The sequence below is a fragment of the Danio rerio genome, chromosome 21 (genome assembly GCF_049306965.1).
Source record: "Danio rerio strain Tuebingen ecotype United States chromosome 21, GRCz12tu, whole genome shotgun sequence".
NCBI lineage: Eukaryota > Metazoa > Chordata > Actinopteri > Cypriniformes > Danionidae > Danio > Danio rerio.
The window spans coordinates 37,870,083-37,894,467 of record NC_133196.1 but is presented as its reverse complement, the minus strand read 5'-3'; the positions used below and the strand labels follow the sequence as shown (position 1 = coordinate 37,894,467).

At 38.3% G+C, this 24,385-nt stretch overlaps 1 protein-coding gene across 4 annotated transcripts in view; it reads right to left on the bottom strand.

The window, feature by feature from the left end:
- Nucleotides 1–24,385, bottom strand: part of trpc5b (transient receptor potential cation channel, subfamily C, member 5b) — a 69,687-nt gene that overhangs the window by 32,290 nt on the left and 13,012 nt on the right. Inside the window, exons 1-6 of one of the 4 annotated variants that reach the window (XM_073935437.1) lie at nucleotides 21,652–21,686; nucleotides 16,244–16,667; nucleotides 14,393–14,914; nucleotides 7,967–8,303; nucleotides 3,899–4,038; nucleotides 2,875–3,197 (exon numbers count right to left, since the gene is read on the bottom strand). In XM_073935437.1, coding sequence (XP_073791538.1) covers nucleotides 2,875–3,197; nucleotides 3,899–4,038; nucleotides 7,967–8,303; nucleotides 14,393–14,914; nucleotides 16,244–16,630 — 1,709 coding nt within the window. In that variant the 5' untranslated portion in view covers nucleotides 16,631–16,667; nucleotides 21,652–21,686. Of the gene's footprint in view, nucleotides 1–2,874; nucleotides 3,198–3,898; nucleotides 4,039–7,966; nucleotides 8,304–14,392; nucleotides 14,915–16,243; nucleotides 16,668–21,651; nucleotides 21,687–24,385 lie in introns of those variants that run through there. The other 3 variants (XM_073935440.1, XM_073935438.1, XM_073935439.1) reach the window with 3 other exon arrangements.

The following is a 24,385-nucleotide window of genomic DNA, read 5'->3' as shown; positions in this document are numbered from 1 at the left end:
TTCATCATTAATGCTCAATCAACACTCACTTACTTATTAATTCATTACCTTTAGCACTGAGTTCAAAACTCTTCAAATTACTAGAATTAACTTTTACACACACACACATACACAGATAATACAGACAAACTTTACAATTTTCTAAACTGCAATTAACATGAACTAAAAACAAGCAATAATTGTACATTTATTAATCTGTTCAACAAATTAAGGGGATCAGACACATAATTTTTTATTATATTAAACAGATAACTCAAAATGTTTCCCCCACCAATCAAGTAAACTAATGGTCAGTCTCAACACTCAAGTGTAACGGAGGCCAGCTAGTGAAGTGCTGTGGGGGTAAACCTCACTCGTTAGAGGTCATGGTTTTTATTCTCCTTGTTAGAGCAACGGACTCCCATGCAAAGAATCAGCAGTTAAATCCCAGCTTGGAATGGGTTGGATGGTGTAGGACCGGCGGGTTACATTGGTGATGTGACCCGGATGGGAGTGAGGTTTAGGGGTATCGGAGGCCAGCTAGTAAAGTGTTGTGCAGGTAAACCTCACTCCTCTGACCTCTAAAGGTGCTCTAGCGACAGAAGCTAGAGGCCATAGTCTTTAGCCTCTTTTTCAGAGCATGTGACTTCCATGCAAAGTATCGTCGGTTCAATCCCAGATCAGAGCTGATTGTGTGATGTAAGACCGATGGGTTACACAAGCATTTAGGAATTTGTGAGCTAAAGGAATGCATGCATTCACTTAGGAACAGGCAAAAACTACCCTACAAAGCCCACAGTAAAAATATGCCCTTTTTATCCATTAAGATTAATAAAAACATTCATCTAATCTGTATGAGTAATCAAATACTGCCTTATATGTTACTTGTGTATTAAAGAGCCCCTTTTATACATTAAAAAGGGTCACATTTTGGTTTTGGGGGCCTCCATGTATGCATGTAAGGTCAAAAAAACGCTTTCATTGTCTTATAATATGCAATAACTTTTACCTAACAATCCCAATGACTCCCATATGATGCATTCCTCCCTCCTTAGTGCTCATAGTGTAGGATCTGACTGTAGCAGCAGCCCGAAACATGCTTTATAGTAGTTACTAACACCACAGTACCCGGTTCTCAACAGTGTTATTTAGACAACTCAACCCCGAACCGATTTTCAGGGACAAATGTTGGCAGGTATGTGTGTGTGTGTGTGTGCCCAATGCAGGAGTGCATTAAAGGAATGCAGTTAAACACCAGCATTTTGATCTATTCTTAACAGTGACACACATTTAGTATTAATGCCCACAGTGGAAAAAGCTGAACTATTTTAAAACTTGATGCCCGCATGTGTGTAGGAACAGCTGATGGTGGCCATAGCAAGGACAAACGCCAGTGGATTACGAGTATATAAATGCATTTAAATCCATAAACAAAGCGGCATGCGTTGCGTTTTCAATGTGGCTTTAGACGCAATATGAGAACATAAAGAGTTAACCACAGTTACTTAATCGCACTTACTTACATTTGTGAAATGGAGGAAGAAACTGGTTCATGAACTGTGTACTGCAAAGTCCCATACATCAATAGTCTTTTCTGATCCTCCCTTTAACAAATAGCTGTAACGAATTCCTGTTGTAAGCATGTAGATTACTAAAGCACTCATCAGAAAAATTACAGGAACACAGCACAAGGCTATGGCTCTAATGCTAAAGTATTTTTGCAAAAATAAACTTCAACCACGGACTCTTTCCAGTTTCATCTTTGGGAAGGGAAAATAACACTAATTTTCCCTCATATTTCCAATAATATCCAGCTGAACACAACGTCTTTGTGACATGATTAAACTGGGGGTTTTAATTTTCCCGGGTTTGCACGCACAACAAATGGAGCTGAAGTTCTGTATCGATGCCACTCCGGCACAGCTAAAGACTCATTATTAAGCTGATTCATTTGAAGCACTAAAAATCCAGTCTTTTATAGATAAATCAATAGTTTTAAAAATGGGGCACTTTCAGATTTAAACCTTAGCTGGATATTTGACTTCACTTAGAGCTATATTACGCACTACATGGAAGGTCATTTTTAAAAACATAATAGGGGCTCTTTAATACATTGTTTATTTAATTTTTACAACTAATTATGTTCTAATTTAGGTTTTTAACGAAACAAGATAGCAAGTAGACCATTGATAATTTACATAATATGTTGATACTTCTGCAACATATTAGTATTGTCAGAAACTTCAACAGTTTCTTCATCAACATCCAAACAAAATTCACACGCAAAATACCATGCTGGAAATAGGACATCCCTTAGAAACTTAACTTTCTCGTTGTTATCTCAGCTCATATGACATTATCATCCATGTAAAATCTGTAGGCCAGAGCCCCATCCTGCTCTTCCGCTGGATGTCACAGGAGAAGATGCTGAACTAACAGTCTTCTCCAACCACAACCTAAACTTGTGCCAGGCTTAGCCTTGTCTTTTCATACCTCAGAACCCTTGGAACTCTAACAAACTTCAGCAAAGATCAACAGGAGACTCAAAAACAGCATCAGAATGGGAATAAATGGAAAGTTATTTCTTATGAGCTGGAAATTAACATTCTTTAAAGGAATAAACACTTTATCCAGGGACATCGTCAAGTAAAAGCATGTAGTAAAAATTGTTAAGTAAAATCTAAAAATTACAGCTAAATATAATTAATTGCTAATATTTCTCTTGAGCTAATACTGCATGCCCAAATGTGAAAATCTACTTACTGATTTATTGAATGACCACATGTGGGAGATTGCTCGTATGCAAAGTATAATATTTCCATAATAGGTTCTTAAAAGTTTATTTTTTCAGTAGCCTAAATATTCTACTAGATGACTAAATGCTTTTTCACTCACGTGGAAAAGGCGTTATTCTGCTTTTCACAACGAATCCCTTTGCAGTTGTTGGGCTCTTCAGATGCCTTTGTCTCATAGTAGAAATAGAGTTGGTTGAGGCCATTGGCAAAGGCCAGAAGCACCAAACAGTAGATGAAAAGGAACTTGAGAATGTCCAGCAACATGCGACCGAGAGAGATTTGCAGTGGGCCCAAGTGAGAGTTGGCAGTGAACAAAGAGATGAGACGCAGGGAGCTGAAGATGTTGGCAATAGCAAATAGAGCCTCAGCGATGAGTGTTGGGTGCCACATTTCCCACTCCACACGAGGACGAGAGCTGTTGTACTAATGGATACAAATGAAATAATTCAGTACTGTAAAAACCTTTTTTCTACAACACATTTACAGTAGTGGCTAAATGATATACAGTTAAAGTCAGAATTACAGTATTAGCCCCCCTGATTTATTAGCCCCACTGTTTTATTTTTTCCCCATTGTCTGTTTCATGGAGAGAAGATTTTTTTCAGCATATTACTGAACATAATAGTTTTAATAACTCATTTCTAATAACTGATTTATTTTATCTTTGCCATGATGGCAGTACATATTAGTTTACTAAATATTTTATAGACATTAGAATTCAACTTAAAGTGACATTTAACTAGGTTAATTAGGTTTACTAGACAGGTTAGAGTAATTAGGCAAGTTATTGTATAACGATTGTTCTATAGACTATCAAAAATATATATATATATATAGCTTAAAGAGCTAATAATTTTGACCATAATTTTTTTTTCTAATTAAAAACAGCTCTAGCTGAAATGAAACAAATGAGACTTTCTCCAGAAGAAGAAAATATTTTCAGACATATTGTGAAAATTTCCTTGATCTGTTAATCAGAGTTAAAGAAATATTTACAAAAGAGAAAAAAATCAAAGGGGGGCTAATAATTCTGACGTCAATTGTTGGCCTAAACGTCACATTTGATCTTTTGTGAAAGTGTCTACTCTATTGTGGAAAGCTGAATAAAAAGCAATGCTAGGCACCTTAAAGTAAGCCACCATTTTAAGAGATATGGTGGCCAGGTAGAGTGAGTTCATTGCAAAATCCATCAGGTTCCACCAGTCATGGATGTACTCTGTGAAACCTCCATCCCACATCTCTTTAATCTCTGCCCAGATGAAGCCTGAAATGTAAAAGGAACAACAACAGCAAAACCAGACAATTTTAGACTTTTTATTTTAACACAGAATTACTAAATTAAAGTTATTTCTTCTGCATTATTGCAGTTTGCAGAGCAAATATTTCTTAATTTTTATATCCTCAATCATTTTCTAAATAACATAGAATAAAGAAACTTTAAGGTTTCAGAAAAAGACGACTCGTATATGGAGAATGAAGTCACATGCATTGCTCAGGTGTGATTCTTTCAGAGACTTCAACAGAGTATAAAATTCTTGATGGTTCTGTGGGTTTCATCTATCAAATCTTATCTTTATTTTGTATTTTCTGTTGGATTCAAGTTAGGGGATTGACTGGGCCATTCTACAGTTTCATTATTTTCTTTTTTTTAAACCATTTGAGAGCTTGAATACTTATTTCCCCCACTCTGTGTGTGTGTGTGTGTGGGGGGGGGGGGGGGGGGGTGTATTGTGAATTCACATTTATAGCACTTTACTTTTTTTAACTTTTTTACTTTTCTTATTCCAAATTGGATTAAATTCATTTATTTCCTCTAAATTCTACACACGATACCCCACAATGACAATGTGAAACTCTCAGACCATAAGAAACTAAATTCTCTGGTCTGATGAGACTAAAACTGAACACTTTGGTGTGAATGTCAGGTGTTACGTTTGAAGAAAACCAGGCACTGCTCATCACCAGGCTAATACTATCCCTACAGTGAAGCATGGTGGTGGCAGCATCATGCTGTGGCGATATTTTTCAGCAGCAGGAACTGAAAGACTAGTCAGAATAGAGGGAAAGATGAATGCAGCAATGTACAGAGACATACTGAATGAAAACCTGCTTCAGAGTGCTCTTGACCCCAGACTGGGGCAACAGTTCATGTTCCAGCAGGACAATTTCGGTGGAGGCCAAAGCACACCACCAAAATGTCAATTGAGTGGCCTCACAACAACTCTGTGGATGTCCTTGAGGGACCCAGCCAGAGCCCAGAACCTAAATCCTATTGAACATCTCTGGAGAAATCTGAAAATGGCTGTACATCATCGCTTTCCATCCAACCTGATAGAGCTTGAGAGGTATTGCAAAGAGGAATGGTCAAAATTTCCAAAGACAGATATGCCAAGCTTGTGGCATCATATTCAAAAAGACTTGAGGCTGTACAGTAATTGCTGCCAAAGGTGCATCAACAAAGTATTAACTAAGGGCTGTGAATACTTATATCCATGAGATTTTTCAGGTTTTTTTTATTTTGAATAAATTTGCAATAATTTAAAAAAAGCTTTTTTTCCCCACATTGTCATTATAGGGTATTGTGTGTAGAATTTTAAGCAAATCAAGGAATTTAATCCATTTTGGAATAGGCTGTAATAGTGCACCTAAAAGTATTTGTAGCACTTCACTTTTTCCTAAATTTTTATGTTACAGCCTTATTCCAAAATGGATTAAATTCCTTCATTTGCTTAAAATTCTACACACAATACCCTATAATTTTTTTAATTGTTGCAAATGTCATATATATTTATATATATCACTGAAGCCATTATATAGATATTTTCATCGTTTCAATACATTGTGCTTGGCTTCTTATTCACCGTAACAAGGGAAACTCAATTTCCTCTGATTGCACCTGGCACCTGTTATCCAGACTACAGATAATTTGTTTCAAGCCTCCACTCGTATCTTCTGGGCTTGTGTGATTTTAGAGAAAACATCAAGCCGTTACAATAACTGAGGCCTGGTGTAATCAGTAAACTGAGGCTTAAGGTGTGATTTTCTCAGCTTTTGTCTTGAAGTCTTTTAATTATTATATAAATAATGCATGAGCATTCAATTACTTGATCAGAGTGAAACAACCATAGCTGTATCTATTTTCGGTAACACTATACTTTAAGGGGGTGCTCATCAGACATCTATAATCATGACATGTCAAGAAAATGAATGATATTTTATGCATGCTTATGACATTAGATGTCATTTGCTCATAATGCATTCGCTCATATGTCATATGGGACATTGTTTGTGATGTCTTTAATATGGCATCTTGAAATAAGCAAATACATCATAACCTGTCTTTGAATTTGTTATGACAATAAAACCTGTTATCCTAACAAAGATATCTCAAATAACGTCAGCTTTGCATTTAAATTGACAACTGAGGAAATGTCACTTATTAACAGTTGACATAAGCAAGCATACAAATTATGAATAAATAAAAAAATCAATAAAATTCTCATGGCATGTCATTATTCTAAACGTGTTATAACAGCCTAACTTACACTCATCAGCCACTTTATTAGCCACACCTTACTAAAACGGTGTTGGTCCCCCCTTTTGCCTTTAGAACTGCCTTAATCCTTCATGGCATAGATTAAACAAGGTACTGGAAATATTCCTCAGAGATTTTGGTCCATATTGACATTGTAGCATCATGTAGTTGCTGCATATTTGTCGGTTGCACATCCATGATTTAAATCTCCCATTAAACTACATGCCAAATGTGCTCTATTGGATTGAGAACTGGTGTTTAAGAAACCAGTCTGAGATGATTCAAGCTTAATGAAATGTTGTGTTACCCTGCTGGAAGTAGCCATCAGAAGATGGCTACACTGTGGTCATAAAGGGATGGACATGGTCTTCAACAATACTCAGGTAGGCTGTGGCGTTGACACGATGCTCAATTCGCTTGAATGGGGCAAAAGTGTACCAAGAAAATATCCCTCACACCATTACACTACCACCACCACCACCACCAGCCAGCCACCAGCAAATTCTGACCGATGAAAATCGAGACTTATCAGACCAGGCATTTTTCAAATCTTCTATTGCCCAATTTTGGTGAGCCTGTGCAAATTGTAGCCTTAATTTCCTATTCTGAGCTGACAGGAGTGGCACCCGGTGTGTTCTTCTGCTGCTTTAGCCCATCCACCACAAGGTTTGATGTGTTGTGCGTTGTTGTGTGTGTTGTGCATTGCATGTTGTCTGTTCTTTAATTATTATTTATTTGAGTTACAGTTGCCTTTCTATCAGCTTGAAGCAGGCAGACCATTGTCTTGTGACCTCTGGCATCAAAAGGCATTTCTGCCCACAGAACTGACAATTACTGGATATTTTCTCTTTTTCTGACCATTTTCTGACCTAACAAGCAGTTGGACAGGTGTACCAAATAAAGTGGCCGGTGTGTGTATACCGCTCGAAATGAATTATCATGTTTCCTGTGCAGCCGACTACTTTTACTGCTTCAGAAATGAGCCAGCTAAATTAATGCTACATATTATTGTTCCTTCATTAGTTGGGCTAAATGCATATTTCAGACTACATATTTGGATCCCAGCATAACAGTGTCCGTCTGCTTAATTCTCCTCTTTATTGTCTAAGTAAAAGAAAAAAAAAACTATTTATAAGTTTACAGAAAGAATTTTGGTTCAAAACTAACAATTTAGCAAATATATATATTTTTTATTTGCTGCTTTGGAGTTGTTTTTGGGACATTTTATATCTTTAATTTTTAATAGGACAGTGAAGCACAGACAGAAAAACATGGGGCAGAGAGAGGGGGACAGGATTAGCCAATAACCTTAAGCCAGAAATCTAACTCGGCTCACCGCAAGCACCATAGTGCTTTAAGTCGGGGTGCTAACCACAAGTTCTGTCAATGAATTATTATTTCTTCAACTGAAGTACCATATACAGTATTAAATAGTACAGTAATTCTATTTAATACTCTAATAATTAAATAATTGTAATGACTCATGCAATTGAGTCATTTAAAGTGATCAAAGTAAGCTATCTATCTATCTATCTATCTATCTATCTATCTATCTATCTATCTATCTATCTACCTACCAATCATCCATCCATCCATCCATCAATCCATCCACCTATCTATCCTGTTTTTGAACTCAATTTATACCAAAAAGTCTTACCTAGAACCCAAGGTAAGATCATCCACTCAACAAATGTTGGAGGAGGTCCCTGTACATGCAGATCAGTCTGAACAATATGCTGTGAAGCGAGGAGGAGGAGGAAGAGGAAGGTCAGATAGGAGGCTGTGTGGCAGATGAACTTGATGAATGGTTTCTTAATAAAGGTTCCCAGTGTGCTCTTTGGAGCCAGAAGGTATATGATGGAGAATACAGGGAAGAGCAGACCAATGATGAAGCATGTGACAAGCTTCACTGCCCAATGACGTCGCCTCCAGCCCGGGAAACCATCATACCACAGTGTTGCCAGGAGTTGTTGGCAGTTGGGCTGAGCAACAAACTGAAATTATATAATATTTTGTATTAATAAAAGAGTAAAAATTCTTGACAAATACATATAAAGTTGCTATTGGTTACTTGGCATGTTATTTTTTTTCTGACGTACATGTACCCATTAGTGTAAAAGACATTACAGTTTTTCTCAGTTGCTTTAGTGCATTTCTCACAACACTATTTACATTTGCACAACAGTTAATGCATTTCTCAAAACAATCAGTACAAACTGCAAAACCTAGTTGATAACCTGCACAAGTGTGTCACTTGCTCAAAATGGAAAGCTCATTCCTCAAAAGCAAGTAGTGATGTCAATAAAAGTATCAGTGTCATCAAGATGAAAAGTCCTGACACCTTTAGGAACAAGATAATAAAATGGCTTTGTCATGTTTTCATTATGACAGTTTACTCTGTACATTTTTTTTCCAATGCAAAAACGTCTGATTTCAGTGACACTTCCTGAAAATGCTCAAGACAGCACTATATTTACACAGCCATTTGAAAACTACAGTAAAGTTATACATCACTGCATTTAGTGATGCATCTGAGTACAAGACACTGAATATGTACGTTTCACATTTTTACTGCATTTGCTCTTTACAATTCTAACTTATTCAAAGCATTGTGCAACATAATAAATACACCCTTATTTACAACAAACATAAATTCCCTTTGGGTAGAGCTGTGAACAACTCTAAACAATATTGCAGAACATATTGTAAGGGAACCTACAACATGCATTGGTGTGTAAATCATTTATCAAATTGTTCAAATTAGAAGACATTTTCAGCAACAAAATATGATAAAAAAAATTGTTTAATAAAATTTGCTTTACAGATTGTGACAACTAGTTCAACATTTTAGTATGTAATGACTCCAGTAATGAAATTAAGACTATTAGTTTTATATAGAATGACTATTCAGCATTCACAAGTTTAGTTAATTTTGACTGACATTACATAAGTGAATGATAATGTTATAAACAGCAGAGAGTTGTATGAAAGCAATTGATGCATGTACAAAAGCATTTGCAAATTGTTGAAAGGAATGAGAAACTGCTACTATGATGTGCACAAATGACTAATTGTTTTGAGAAAAACTGTTGTGCAAATGTAAATAGTGCTGTGAGAAATGCACCAAAGCGACTGAGAAAAACTAATTGACTCTGTGAGAAAGTATTTGTGTTCCACTACTGTAATTTGCTGTTTTGTTGTTGTTGTTGTTTTTTTTATTGATGATTTTATGATTTGATTTATTTATTTTTAAACCGAAATACCATACATAAAAATTCTTTAACAGAAAATATATTTCAACACGGAAATGGAGCGGGATGAAGCACAAGTTTATTATTCTCCCACCCCATTGCTACACACATCATTCATCTATTACTTAAACTTATTTCTAATTTTACTTATCTCTTCTTTTTACATGAGACATATGAGCTTTACATGAGCTATATTTTATCCTTTTTGGCATCTTTGACATATTATATGTTTGATTCCATTTTTATCATTCCATTCCATTCCATTTACATTTTATAATATAGACCCCAAAAAATACATAGTACTGCAAACAGCCATTAATTGAAATTTTATCATACCTTTTTCATTTTATCCTTTTTCAATCACCTCTATTCATAATTATATTCCTTTAATATATATATTTATACAACTGTTTAAATTGTTTAATATCCTGACAATGTTTGAAAATCTGTTCTAGACTGTTCCATAAATTCACACCACATACAGACATCCACAAACTAATTAAAGTTGTCCTTGTTTTCAACCTCCTAAAACTTTGTTCTTTTCTTATTATATCCTCGTCTTTCTTAAACAAAACTTTTGTGTGCACATTGGAAGAAATGTATTCCTAGCTTTAAATATAAATTGTTGTGTTTAAATTTAAACAAATCTTTGAACTAAAGTATCGTCAATTTAGAAAATAAAGGATTTGTATGCTCCAAATACTCAACATTTTCTATCAGTCTAATGACTTTTTTTGCATTGTACATAAGGATTGTAAGTTAGATTTATATGTATTCCCCCAAATTTCAGCACAATAACATTAAGTGACATTATATAATACAAATATTGATTTATTGTCCAGGATAAATCTTGCTTTATATAATGTTGCTACAATTTTTAAAAATTTTGATAATCACATTATTTATTTGCGGTTTCCAACAAATTTTATGATCCAATATAACACCAATAAACGTAATTGCATATACTCTTTCTTTTTTTTACTTCATCATCATTTTTTAAATCTATATTATGACTACTTTTTAATTTCCCAAATAACCTTTGTTTTACTTAGATTTAATGACAGTTTGGTTACATCAAACCACAATTTCAACTGATTCATTTCTGTTTTAATCAACTCCATAAATTTTGGTAAGTTATCCCCAGAACAAAATATACTTGTATAATCTGCAAATAAAACAAACTTAAACAACTCTGATATCTTAGGAGTAAATGTGAATGTTTCTTGTTAAAACATGATTGGGGCATGTACAGTTGAAGTTAAAATGATTAGCCCTCCTTTGAATTTTGCAAAGTCTTATTTGCTTTATTTCGGCTTGAAAAAAAGCAGTTATTAATTGTTTTAATATAATTTAAGGAAAAAATTAATCCCCCCTTTGAGCTATATATTTTTTCGAAAGTCTACAGAACAAACTATCATTATACAATAACTTGCCTATATACCCTAACCTGCCTATAGTTAATCCAGTTAACCTAGTTAAGTCTTTAAATGTCACATTAAGCCGTATAGAAGTGTCTTGAAAAATATTTAGTCAAATATTATTTACTGTCATCATGGCAAAGATAAAGTACATGGGGGTGACTAATAATTCAGGGGGGCTAATAATTCTGATTTGAACTGTATATGTTATTTTAACATAATGTTTTTTATCTGTTTATTGTTAACTATCAACCAAGAAAACCTAAATACACTGATTTACACAAAAAAAAATGAATTTTACTGCTTGTTCAAACTACTTATTGAAACATAATTGTTTTATGTTCAATCCGCTTAAATTTGAAAAAATGATTAACTCAAATTAAATTACACAACAGTTAATAAAAAGTTTTATATTGGATAAGTATTGTGAAACACATTAATATAATAATAATAACAATAATAATATTGAAACAGTTAAGGCATTTCAGAATGACCAAAACAGCATTTCAGATGTTTTAGAATGTGCTTGGCCGCAGGTTAGTACATTATTGCATCCCATCACACACATTTTGCACAAATGCACACATTGGAATTTATTCAGTAGAAGTGTCTCCATCGTAGTTTATGTGCATCTTTTCTTATCGAATAAAAAGTTTATCCTACTCAGTTATGTGCATATGTTTGAATGCATTTTCAAAATGTATGTGTTTCTTGCCATTTCTATCAAACATTTTTATCCAATAATCTAAAATGCGCATAAAAATAGGTGGATGGAAACATAGCTAATGTTACAGCTAATCTGAGATTTTTTTTTTTTTTTTTTTAGTTTAAAAAGAAAGTTTAAACAAAGTTTCTAAGATTTCCTTTAACTGTCTGACCTACATTGCCCTGCAGTGTTATTATGAAAGCAATCAGTTCTGCTGTGAGATGCTACACAAATGACTGAAAGTACTGGAACTGTTATCTTTTCTAGCCTACAAGCATTTCACAATAATTCCATTAGCATTAGAAAGCAGCTGTTATGAAAATGTTCCAGTTAATAACATAACATTTGTTCTCTGAGATTAGGGAGTGAGTTTTGCATTTACAGTGTGTAGAGTATAAATGCATTGGGAAAACAAACACTCAAATACTGAAGCATTACTGGACACATTTGTGCAAACTGCACAAACCAATGGCATTTTAGCAGCAAGTTTTAGATAGAAGCTGTAAAATCTAGCAAAAAAATGGACTGCAATGACCACCTGCGGGCAACACTAGTCCTGAGTAAGGATTCTACGATACCATGCCCAGGAGGAGGCCGTGCTCTGAGTGCAGTGGGCATTAACTCTAATAAGCTATTGCACATCCTTAGAGGTGTAAGCTAATGCAATAGCATCAACTATCCAGTGAGAGAGTTGGACAACCTTTAGATGGACCTGCAAAGCACACAAAGAGCTGATCCGTTTTCCTGAAAGGATTTAAGTGCTCCATGCTCAAGGCTTTGACTGGGGGGAGGGCAAACAGAGGAGTTATTTGTACTTTAAACAAGATACTTTAGCATTTGGGAACAGCTTTAAAATCTTAAGACATGAGGCGTCTACTAAGAATCACTGTAAGTTGGCTATACATTTAACAGACGCACACACTAGAAGGTGGGCCATTTTAAGCGTTTAGGCTTTGAGAAAGACCGACTGCAGAGGCTTGAAGGAGAACCCCTTTGGGGCTCTTAAAACCAGAGAGAGGTCCCAGGCTGGGACAGCTTTGGTGTGTGGGGGGGTTAAGTCTCCATGCCGCCATGTAGACTTTGAGTGTGGAATAGGCTCTGCCCTTATCCAATAGTTCCTGCAAAATGTTAGCACTAGGGACACATCGTTGCCAGGCCTGTGTTGTAGAGATGTGAGAGTCGAGAAACGGGACCTTTTTGGTGTCTTTGATCTCTGTGAGATTAAGCCTAAGATGCCGCTTGAGCATAACTAGTGCCCCCATCATTTTCCAGATAAAAAGCTTAGCTGAACCTCTCTGCTTGGTGCCATCAATGGATGTGAGGGCAGCCGAGAAAGAAGCACAAGCTTAGGTTGAAAAGTTGCCTGCCATTGTCATAATGCACAGCAGACAAGAAGGGGCGGGTGCGTGTTTGCCTCTGACAGACAACAACCTTTGAGAAATCCAGTGGGATGGGCACAGGCTAACCCGGAACCCTCCAATCAAGCCCAAGTTCCTCGAAAGCTTTATTGGGGACGTGTGTCAGGTCTGTGCCAATTGACCGGCACGTTGCTTATAAGGAAAGCAGGATTATAGAGGCAGCTATAGACATTGAGTCAGCAGAAAGTGCATTGCTGAAATGCTATTGGTTTATGCTTTTGTAATGTGTATTTATATAGCGCATTTATTGTGTATGACCATACACCCAAAGCGCTTCACAATAATGAGGGGGGGGGGTCTCTCCACACCACCACCAGTGTGCAGCATCCACTTAGATGGTGCGACAGCAGCCACAGGACAACGGCACCAGTGCGCTCACCACACACCAGCTGTTGGTAGAGTGGAGAGACAGTGACAGAGCCAATTCGGTTGAAGGGGCTGATTGGGAGGCCATGATCGTAAGGGCTCATAGAGGGACTTTGGCCAGGACACCGGGGTTACACCCCTGCTCTTTCACGAGAAGCGCCATGGGATTTTTAATGACCACAGAGAGTCAGGATCTCAGTTTAACGTCTCATCTGAAAGACGGCGCCCACTGACAGTATAGTGTCCCCTTCACTTTTACTGGGGCATTAGGACTCACGCAAACTACAGGTTGAGCGCCCTCTGCTGGCCTCACTAACACCACTTCCAACAGCAACCTAGTGTTCCCTAGTGGTCTTCCATTTAGGTACTGACCAGGCTCAGCCCTGCTTAGCTTCATTGAGTAACCGGTCTTGGGCTGCAGGGTGATATGGCTGTGGCTTTTTGCACAAATGTGTCAAATAAGGCTTCAGTAGCCAAGTCAAACTGTAGTTTTTACAATGCGTTTATACATAAACGTAAAGGGAGTGAACAAAATCTAAAGCAGGGACCCCAAACTCAAATTAGCGGGGGCCCATATCAGTGATTGACAATTCATAGGAGGGCCGTTTTAGCATTCAAGCACAAGAAAAATATTTAAACCTGATGTAATTGATGCACTCAGACATTCTTCCCCAGAGTAACAAAGCTCTTCTTTCTGTTTCTTGTTGTACATTTTGAAGGGGTAGTTTAAATTGTTCTGAAAATATTTCATTTTAATAATAGGCATAATAATAATAATAATTATGTCCCAATTAACGAAAAACCTGTCATGTTAATAACAATATTTGAGGTAAGATGCACATTCATACACATTATGAATAGTAAATTAGGATATAGTCATTCAGATAGTGTCTCTTCTTAAAATTTATTAAAATAGATACTCACCTCTTTCTGGTGGTACTTGATGGCTAGTTTAAGTTTGGCCAGGTCTCTGCACTCACCGAGGTCCAGTTCCTCACTGTGGTCATCCCGATGGTTAAGGATCGTCTCCAGCTCACGGGAACTACGCGCCTGATCAAGAAGGTCTTTAGCAAAAAGCTTACACTGCTGTGAAAGCTCGTCATACTCCTGTCGGAATTCATTCTCCACCTTACTGAGCTCTTTTAGCTCCCAGCCCAGCCTAAACGCTGTAAGGATGGGATCTTCACTTGACAGAGCTATGAGAGAGGGGCTGGCAAGAGCTTTGTAGATGTTTAGGCGTGAACGGGAGTGCCTCAGGCTGTCCACCTCAGAGCTGGATACACATTCCACACAGTCACAGCGGATTTGATGTGGCCGAGGGATAGTAACTTTTCGTTGAACTAAGAGCTTGATTATCTCATAGTTATTAGTGTGGGCAGCCAACATGATAGGTGTGATATCGGGCGTGAACTCAGAAAACTGTGTGTCCATCATGAGAGAGGGAACCTTAAAGAGTTAAAACGGAAAAAGCGTTAAATAATTATAGTGATCTATTATCTATAAAAGGTAATGATCACCCAGTAATGACAATGTGCTTATTATTTACTCACCCTCAAGTTGTTCCAAACATTTCTGAGTTTCTTTCTTTTGTAGAAAACTAAATAAGATATTTTGAAAAATGCAAACAGCTTTGTCTGGCTCTCAAATCTGATTGGCTGAAAGCTGTTTGATACTCTGCAATATCCGGATTTGCACAGCCTCTTCATTCTTGTGTATTACTCCGCCCACATAGAGTGATAGCAGATCAATAAACTTACTTCAGTTTGACAAATATTGCAGCTGTTGGACAACATAATGTGCTTTTTAGGCGAGAATCTAGCTGTTTAGATTGGAACTCGGCAGCTTATTTTTAAGGATTGTGCTTATTTTAAATATATATAATTTCACGCCAGCATTCATCCAAAGACAGTTGATATTGTCCACGCACACAATGGCAACAGAGACTGCATAATAACCCCTAGAGGTGAAAAACTCAGCATGATTTCATACTACACTCTCAGGTACAGAAGCTGTCACCTGAAGCTTTAAAAGGTACATATTTGTACCCAAAAGGTCCATAATGGTACCTAAAAATTACTTTTTAGGTTCATTTGGCTACTAATATGCACCTTTAAGGTACATTGAGGGGTTGGTCCTCTGATTGCACTTTATATTCAGAAAGCTATGTTCATCATGCTTACTTTGTGCATGACAGTTTTGTGTTGTGAAAGACTTGAATTTAAAGTGAATAAATTAAAGGCAACAATAAGAAAAGAAAAAAATCTGCATCTTGTCATGGCATTGGAGTTTACATATAGTCCTGTTGTGTCTAATATGAATATACCCAAGTTATTCACAGAAATTACCAGATAATCACTTTACCTCTACTATACTTTTAACAGACTTAAATCATTTGTGATTCTGTCTGTCATCTTTTCTTGTTTTTTCTTGAGCCTTCACTTTGCCAATTATTTATTTTGTTAGTAGACTGTATAGGTCACAGTCATTCTGCTACATCATATCGCTTTCTTCTAGATGTAAAATGCTCTGCAGTTTACATTTTGTCATTTTTGAATGTAATGTTCTTATTCTGTAGTTATTTTGGTGAAAATAACTAAAAAGTAATATAAGAGTCATGTAACATATTACAATTCTGATACATTAATATTGTAAGGTAAGGGATTACTTTTAAATAACAGTAACAAGTAATCTGTAATGTATTACAGTTTGGAAGTAACTTGCACATATAAATATCACATACACTGTCCTTTCAGATAAAGCTACAGCTTCACTCACTTGTTTCTCGCCACAGGGCTTCCTGTAGGATAGCAGTAACTCAACAGCTCCCACCACTTCCTTGCGGATAGCATAGAGGAGCGCATCACCAGTATGCACGCCATGACTCAATAGCAGCTCCATCACCTCCAGGTTCTCATTCTCGATAGCAATGAGGAGCGCACTGCGGCCTAACGGGTCTAGGCAGTTCACATTAATGTTGTAATATATATCTGCCTCCTCAAGGGCCTGTTTAACTCCGGCATAATCACCCTTCTCCACTGCCGTCAGATATGCTCGTTCCTTGGCAGACAGCTCAACTTCTGCCCTCACGATCTGCAGAGGGATACGGTCCAGGTATGGAGAGTTACTGGCCTTGTTGTAGTACAGCTGCGCCATGAGGTTCATGTGGACTTTGAATGAGACGGCACAAGTCCAGAGAATGCTGCAAGAGAACAAATCAGATTGCTTTTTTCAAGTTTACTCTGTTTCTTTTAGGATGTTGAATTAAAACAAATACAAAAGTAGTACAAAACGTTCTATTAGTGTGAATGTTTACTTTATTGTCTGCACAGCGATTGTGAGCAGAAATTTATATTTCACATGAGCATACAAAATACAATACACTCTCAGAAAAAAAGGGTACAATGTCGAACCAAAGAAGGTGCAAACCCTTGTCACTGGGGCAGTACCTTTTTATGGAACAGAATTGTACCTTAAATGGTCATGACACCCCCCAATTTTGATTCAGGTTTACCTCAGAATTTTTTCAAAAGAAGCATAATAATGGGCGTGGAGTTTCACGAGCAAAGGGCAGGAGTGGGCGTGGCCAGCAGGAGAGAAGGCAGGGAGCAAACAACTGGTGTCAGTTAGCTCACAAAATGAGACACAAACCGTGAGGAGACCCATGATTCAGTGCAGCAGGTCTCTTGCCATCTATATTAACCATTAGCCCTGTTGATAATCTAGAGGATTTAGGCAAACACAGCAGCTCTGTGACGTGTCTAAATGTGAACGAACTCCTGATTAAAGACAACGTCCACCATTCTCCAATTCTTGTATTGCTCTACCGACAAAAATACTTGCTGCATACAAACAGCTTTGCTGTATTGGCCCTGAGAGCTTCCCAAGGAAAAACATGCAACAAACACTGTCAATCATGGAAACAAACACATACGACCATACATGCACAGCTAAATACTGTGTGCTGTGGGTCTGTGTCTCACAGCTTGGCACTGGCAGTTCTGTCTTGCCTTCGGAAAGCACGTGCAGTCATGAATAATTAAGAAGCAGGCTCTTCTCATAGGATAAGAAAACTCCGCTATAAATAATAATGAGAAACTGACGCGTCATCTTTGCACTTTGATCCTGCCCCAAAAATCATTTTAAACCTGGAAGCTGAAATCAGCTGGCAAAAGCTCAAAATTATCCAGTTTTTCCTACAATTAAAGCTAACAGGTGCTAACATTGTCTTAAGTGATGCTCAACACACACAAATCTGTTAAAATCTCAACAACAACAAAAAGGTTTCGTGAACCTTTAAGACCAAGAAAGAAATTTGTACCATTGCAGTTTAAATCTTTAAGGACATGATTTGTACCATGGGAAACAGAATGTGCCTTTGGTTTTTAAAACCTGCAAATACAATATTGTACCTTTATCAAAGGTACAAAGCTAATCCACAAAGGTATGACAACCAGGTGACCAGACACTTTGTAACAGTGTGACAGTGTCAAATGTGTTCCTTCAAGAACTATTTAAAGGCATTTTGCTATATCCAAAATGCATCATTTTTTAGCAAATATAAAACATCAAGGACATTTTAAACAATGTTTTTTTTTTAAGTTTCTTGTTGTGTAAATGCACCTTTTCCATTTACACAAAAATAATAAAAATTACTAAAAACATAAATCAAAAGATCTATTTTTTGTTAAACATTTCACAAGACATTTCACAAAAATGTTACAGAAATACATTTTCCCATGTACAATAAAAAACATTTTCACACATTACCTTTGTAATCACTTTAAAGTTAATTTAATTTATATAATATTAAAATAGAAGTAGAATTGTGCAAAAGTATTGTAACGAGATATGCACATGTTTGATTAGTTTTACAATGCCATAAATGTCTGTGTGAACACTTTGCATAGGACTTTTGTGAGCTCACGTGCGTAGTGGAAAGCAAACGCCAAAAGGTGCGGATATCAATCTTGAAAATGTATTTATCAGAAGTTGCTTACTAAGCGTTTATTAAAAATGCCTTAAATGTTTAGTTTACAATACCTATAGATTTGTTTTGTATTATAGAACTTAATAGTTCATGTTTATCAGTTTCTTTAAACATATGCTTTAAAATGATGAATATGGAAATTATTCATAAAATCACTTTGCCTTTCCAGTAATGTTTATTTTTAAAGATAGGGTAATAAAGAAAAAGTTGTCCAACATTTATGTACCTTTTTTATGAGAACAATTGTGTACCTTCATTTCAATTGTACCAAAAAAGGTATAGAACAGTATCATAAGAGCTCAACTTTACAAAGATACAAAACTGATCCTTAAAGGTTTGAGCTGTAAAAGCACAGTGTAAAAAGGTATTTTAACAGGAATATACTATAAATGTAAACTATAGGAGTGGACTATAAAAACACAGTATGTGGCTGACAACCCAGCGGCCAGTATTATTCTGTAAATTTACAACGAAAAGATTTACAGTGTATATTACTACCCATATATGCCATGTCAAGAACTATGGTTTGAGCCCTATGATTATCACCACGTTTGTGACCCCTTACTGTTCCGAATATTCACCAAATGTTGTCCGCATATGTTTTAAGATAACTGGGCCACATTTGCCATATGTTCTCTGGACTGATTTAGGCTCACAGCCACATTAGCCAAAGCTTATACTATTCCGAATATTTGCTAGAAGTGGCCCAAATATATTTTAGGATAACTGGGCCACATTTGCACGTACACATGAGCCACTTTAGGTTTAGACCCAGATTACCCTAAAATGACTATGCCGCATTTTAGCCAACTGTGGCCCACATTTGTCCTCCATCATTTGGGCCAAATTTACCATTTTTCACATGGGCCACATTAGGCTCACATGCAGATTACATTTTGCCATGAATGTAATCTCGTAATATTTGCCTTAAATGGCCCATATATGAATTCGAATCTTTGACCCCCTTTTGCCATTGTACAGGTGTGCCACTTTATCTTTGCCTTAAATGACCCATACATGAATTGCAATCTTTGGCCTTACTTTGCCAGTGTACAGGTAGGCCCACATTCGTATGCTATCTGGGACAGCTTTACTTTGACATTTCTTCGAGCGAGAATGACATCGACTAAAACTTTCTGTCGTACACAACGCCCATAAAAGGGTACTATTGGTAGTGGAAATGCAAGCCTGATAAAGGTGACTGTACCATACTGTACTGTACCAGTCAGTGGAAATGGGCCAAAACGTATACTGTCCCTCAAGTGATTCCAAACCTTAACGGGTTTTATTCTTTTGTTTAACACAAAATAAGATATTTTGAAGAAAGCTGAAAACCTGTAACAAAACAAAACAAAAAGTATGAAAGTAACATTTTTCTAAATATATATACAATTAACCCTGAATTGTGTGACCATGACCCTATGTCATGAACTTCTGCAGTGTTTGAAGTATATTGAATGAGATTCATTCTTTTATGTTGGTCTAATTTCAGTTATTCAAAAAGGTAATGATTCGCACAGTAACATATGGTCCACAGTTGAAGAAAGGAAGTCACCTCACTTCAGCCCATATTTTATTCTGGCTTAAAAGTTTGTCGTTCATCTCCAGATAGTCTGGAGCGAAGGTCGCTGTGCATGACACCTCGATACCCCGAAATGCTTTTTGCACTCTGGGGACTCATTGCCACTGTTTAACCCATATTGCAGATGGGAAAACGGAGTAAATTCCCTCCTTTCAGCTTTTACAAATCCAATCACATTCCAAAGCCCCCTCCAGATTCAAAGGAAAGAACTATTAGGACTTAAAACTCACTCTAAATGATATGTAATGTGTGTTGACAATCTATATACTCTGCCCTATGGCGAAAGTAGTTAAAACAGTATGTGCATGCTTTTATAAAGTCCTTTTTGAGCCTTATACAGTATAGAAATATCTAGATGCTTGCTAATGTGTGTTTAGAATTTCGTGTTTAGTATCATTATGTTTCTCCTGCTATTTTACAACACATGATGCTGAGTGCATGATAATAACTTGTACGGTTTGCATTATTTAATGCTCATAGTTAAGGTCAATCTGTTTGTTGAGGAAGGTCTCTCATTATGCATAGGAGCGGTCCAGAGACAAAGAAAATCTCCCGCTCAAACTTTGCCATGAAACCATAGGTCAGTCAGTAGAAGATGGGTGTGACTTGACCAACAGTTAAAACCAATCTACACCCAAACCTCTGGGCAGAAAGGTCCAAAAGGGCCAGCTTCCAGACTTCACTGCTGAGACTGCAGCTTTGCACAAGACTTTCGGCCAGTGGAGAAATTAAAATGGTCGAGCCAAACTGAAGCTGCGTCCCAAATCGCATACTTATGCACTATTCTACGCCATTTTGTAGTATAAATAGTGCAAGTAGTGCGTTCACATTGAAAACTCTAAAAATAATAAGTGCACTTTAATTACCCGGATGATGCACTCATTCAGCCGCTAAAATGAAGTGTGTAATGATGGACACTTCACGCACTCAACGACCGCAGGTTTGCTTACGTAGCGGAAGGGGCGGAGCTATCGGACGCACATGTTGAATAACTTTATTTAATTTGGATGGTGAAAGCAAAATTCTTTTACGAGAGTGATTATAGTGCCTCCCGATAGTGATTGCAGCAACACTCACGGCAGGTATTATTTGATAATTCGGCGGTTTACTTCAATGATTTGGCAACCGTCAAACGTCATCAGGGAAACGGTTTGAATTTCCGCTTAGTAAAAAAAACATTAGTGTGCCATTTGGGACGACACTACATACATATACTACCCTGTTGAGTGTGTAAGTGCATAAGTACATAGTGCATGAGTGCATAGTGTGCCATTTGGGACGCAGCTTGAGTCTGGTTGTCAGAGACTGGGATAGAACCCGGTTCTCCTGCATGAGATGTTGGCCTTGAACCCACTGAGCCACACAGGCGTTGAAGAACCAAAGTCACAAAAAGGAATTTTCTCCTTAAGAGGAATGTATTAATGGCAAAAAAACACTTCAATAGAAGATAAAGATAGAGCAGACAAAAAACAGAGACTTCTCCAATTTCAAAAAAAAAATGCAAAAAAACTCAAGAGGCAAAAAACTCAGGATCAGTAACTGCTCAAAAATACTACAAAAACATAAGTCACAAAAAGCTTGAAAAAAGGTAATTTTTCAAATAGAGGAACTCACAGAGGATGACAGGCTAGGATCCACAATAACCGAGCAAAGAACTACTAAACTGAGGCTACTTAAATACAAACAGCTAAACAAGGAACATGTGAAATCAATAGCTGTGATTACAAATACAAAATAAAGACAAAGAACGAAATGAGGACATCTAGTGGTAAAGAAAAAACATTACAAGGAAAAAACTAAAATAACATGGGGCAAAATCCTGACACTGGTTCTCTCAAGGTTTTTTTTCTTCATTCTCCTATTGCTAAAGTTTTTTTCCCTTTCCGTTGTCGCCACTTGCTTGCATGGTTCAGGATCTGAAAAGCTACGCATCAATGAATTTGCTCTTCAGTTTTTGGACTCTCAGTAATGATTTCAAACCACACTGAACTGAGCTAAAGTGAACTGAACTTAAACACTAAAAACTGAACTACCCTGATCCAGTTTCTATGACCATTATGTGAAGCTGCTTTGACACAATCTACATTGTAAAAGCACTATACAAATAGAGCTGAATTGAATTGAATTGAAAAGAAACTCTCCTAGAGGTGCCCCCCTCTGAGGGGGCAAACCTCATTGCTGTTCCGGCGTGACTCGCTTGAGTCCACGTCTTCTTATTTTTCCGGCAAAGTAACTTCCAGGTTACGTACGTAACCCACGTTCCTCGAATGGGGCACGGAGACATGTGTCTGTATAAACCGACTTTTGTAGTGCTTTAGAGACTGTATGGAAAGCGCCACAGCAACCAAGCCCGTCATGCTCCTGATGTGCAGTTTGCCAAGCCAAAGCGTGAGCGCACTGACACCAAGAGCGCAACTCTCCAACGTCCCCTGGGCCCAACATATTACCATTACATGGGAATTAATGTTTAATGTTTAATCGGGGGTCGTAAGTGTGCTTTTACCTTGCTAATATAGACTAGGGATTTTTTGGAAATACAACAGTACGTTGGGAAAGCGTCAGTCCCCTCAGGGGGAGGATGCGGCGGAGACCACCTGCTACCCAGAAGGGGAGACCTGATGGTAAGGGGGTATATGGACTAGCCCTAAAGAGGGGGAGTGCTACATATAATAAGCTAGTTAGTGGTTTAGGCAAAACACAGGACCGCCTGATAAGGGGGAACACACAGTGGTAATAATGCATATGGCATCACCAAATGGGGATGCACATAGCTGGCACCGATCCTCAATATGCGTGTAGACCAAATGGGCGTACCAACCGCAAACTGAGCCATGCATTCGACTCCTCCGCTGAGTCGATGATGGGGGCCTCTGAGGAACTCTCTAGGGTTCGCCTGAGAAGGTAAACTTACTAGCAGAGTAGAAAAAAGGCGCACGCATAACCGGATAACTGGAAGCTGGCTCCACTCGAAGATTATCGAACCTCGCAAATGTGTTAGGTGTCGTCCAACCTGCAGCTCTGCAGATATCTGTGAGAGAGGCGCCACGTGATAACACCCATGAGGAAGCGACAGCTCTTGTAAAGTGCGCTCTCACATAAGGAGGGCGCGACTCGCCCTGGCATAGATGGCGAGGCAAGGCAAGGGCGATGGCATCAACTAACCAGTGGGCCAACCTCTGTTCTGATACGGCACTTCCCTTCTGCTGACCACCATGACAGATAAAGAGCTGTTCACATGATTTTATATTTTGCGTTTGTTCCGCGTAAAGGGGCAAAGCGCGAATGGGATAAAGCAGTGAGTGGGTTGAGCCTGCCTTCTCCAAAGGCAGCGCTTGCAGGTTCACCACCTGATCTCTAAATGGGGTGGTAGGAAACTTGGACACATAGCCAGGCCGGGGTCTCAGGACAACGTGAGAGTAACCGGGCCCGAATTCAAGGCACAATTTGCGGACCGAAAATGCCTCTAGATCCCCAACTCTCTTGAATGACACCAATGCGATCAGCAGAACTGTCTTTAAAGACAGAATTTTAAGAGATACTGCTGATAGGCTCGAACGGATCTCTCTGCAAACCCACTAGGACTAGTGAGCGATCCCAAAAGGGCATGAGAGGGGGGCGGGACGGATTTAACCGCCGCGCGCCTCTGAGGAATCGGATGATTAGATCATGCTTCCCGAGCGTGTTGCCATTTACCGCGTCATGATAAGTGGAGATCACAGCCACGTAAACCTTCAGAGTGGAGGGTGACAGCGATCTGGGCATGGGTGCCAGATGGTGCCAGGTCCCTGAGAGAGGAGGTCCTCCCTTAGGAGGATGCGCCAAGGAGGGGCCGCCGCGAGGATCGTGAGCTTCAAAACCCAGGTCCGGTTGGGCCAGAAAGGCGCAACAAACAAGATCTGCTCCTCGTCCTCCCTGACTTTGCACAAAGTTTGTGCGATTAGGCTCACTGGGGGAATGCATATTTGCGCGTGCCTTCTAAGTGGAAGCAAACAGATCAATCTGGGTTTCCCCGAAGCGCGCCCATATCAGCTGGACCAAATTGGGGTGGAGTCTCCACTCCCCTCGGGACACTAGCTGCTGTGAGAGCGCACTGGCTGCACGGTTGAGCTCGCCCGAAATGTGGATGGCACGCAGACTCCAAAGGAGCAGACGGCAAATGAGCTGAGACATGCGGCGAGAGCGTATACCTCCCATACGGTTAATATAAGCCACCGTCGCCATGCTGTCAGTCCTGACCAGCATGTGTTTCCGCTCCAGCACCGGTAAAAAGTGTCTGAGAACCAGATACACTGCCAACAGCTCCAGGCAGTTGATATGCCAATGCAGGCAGGGTCCAGACTACGAACCC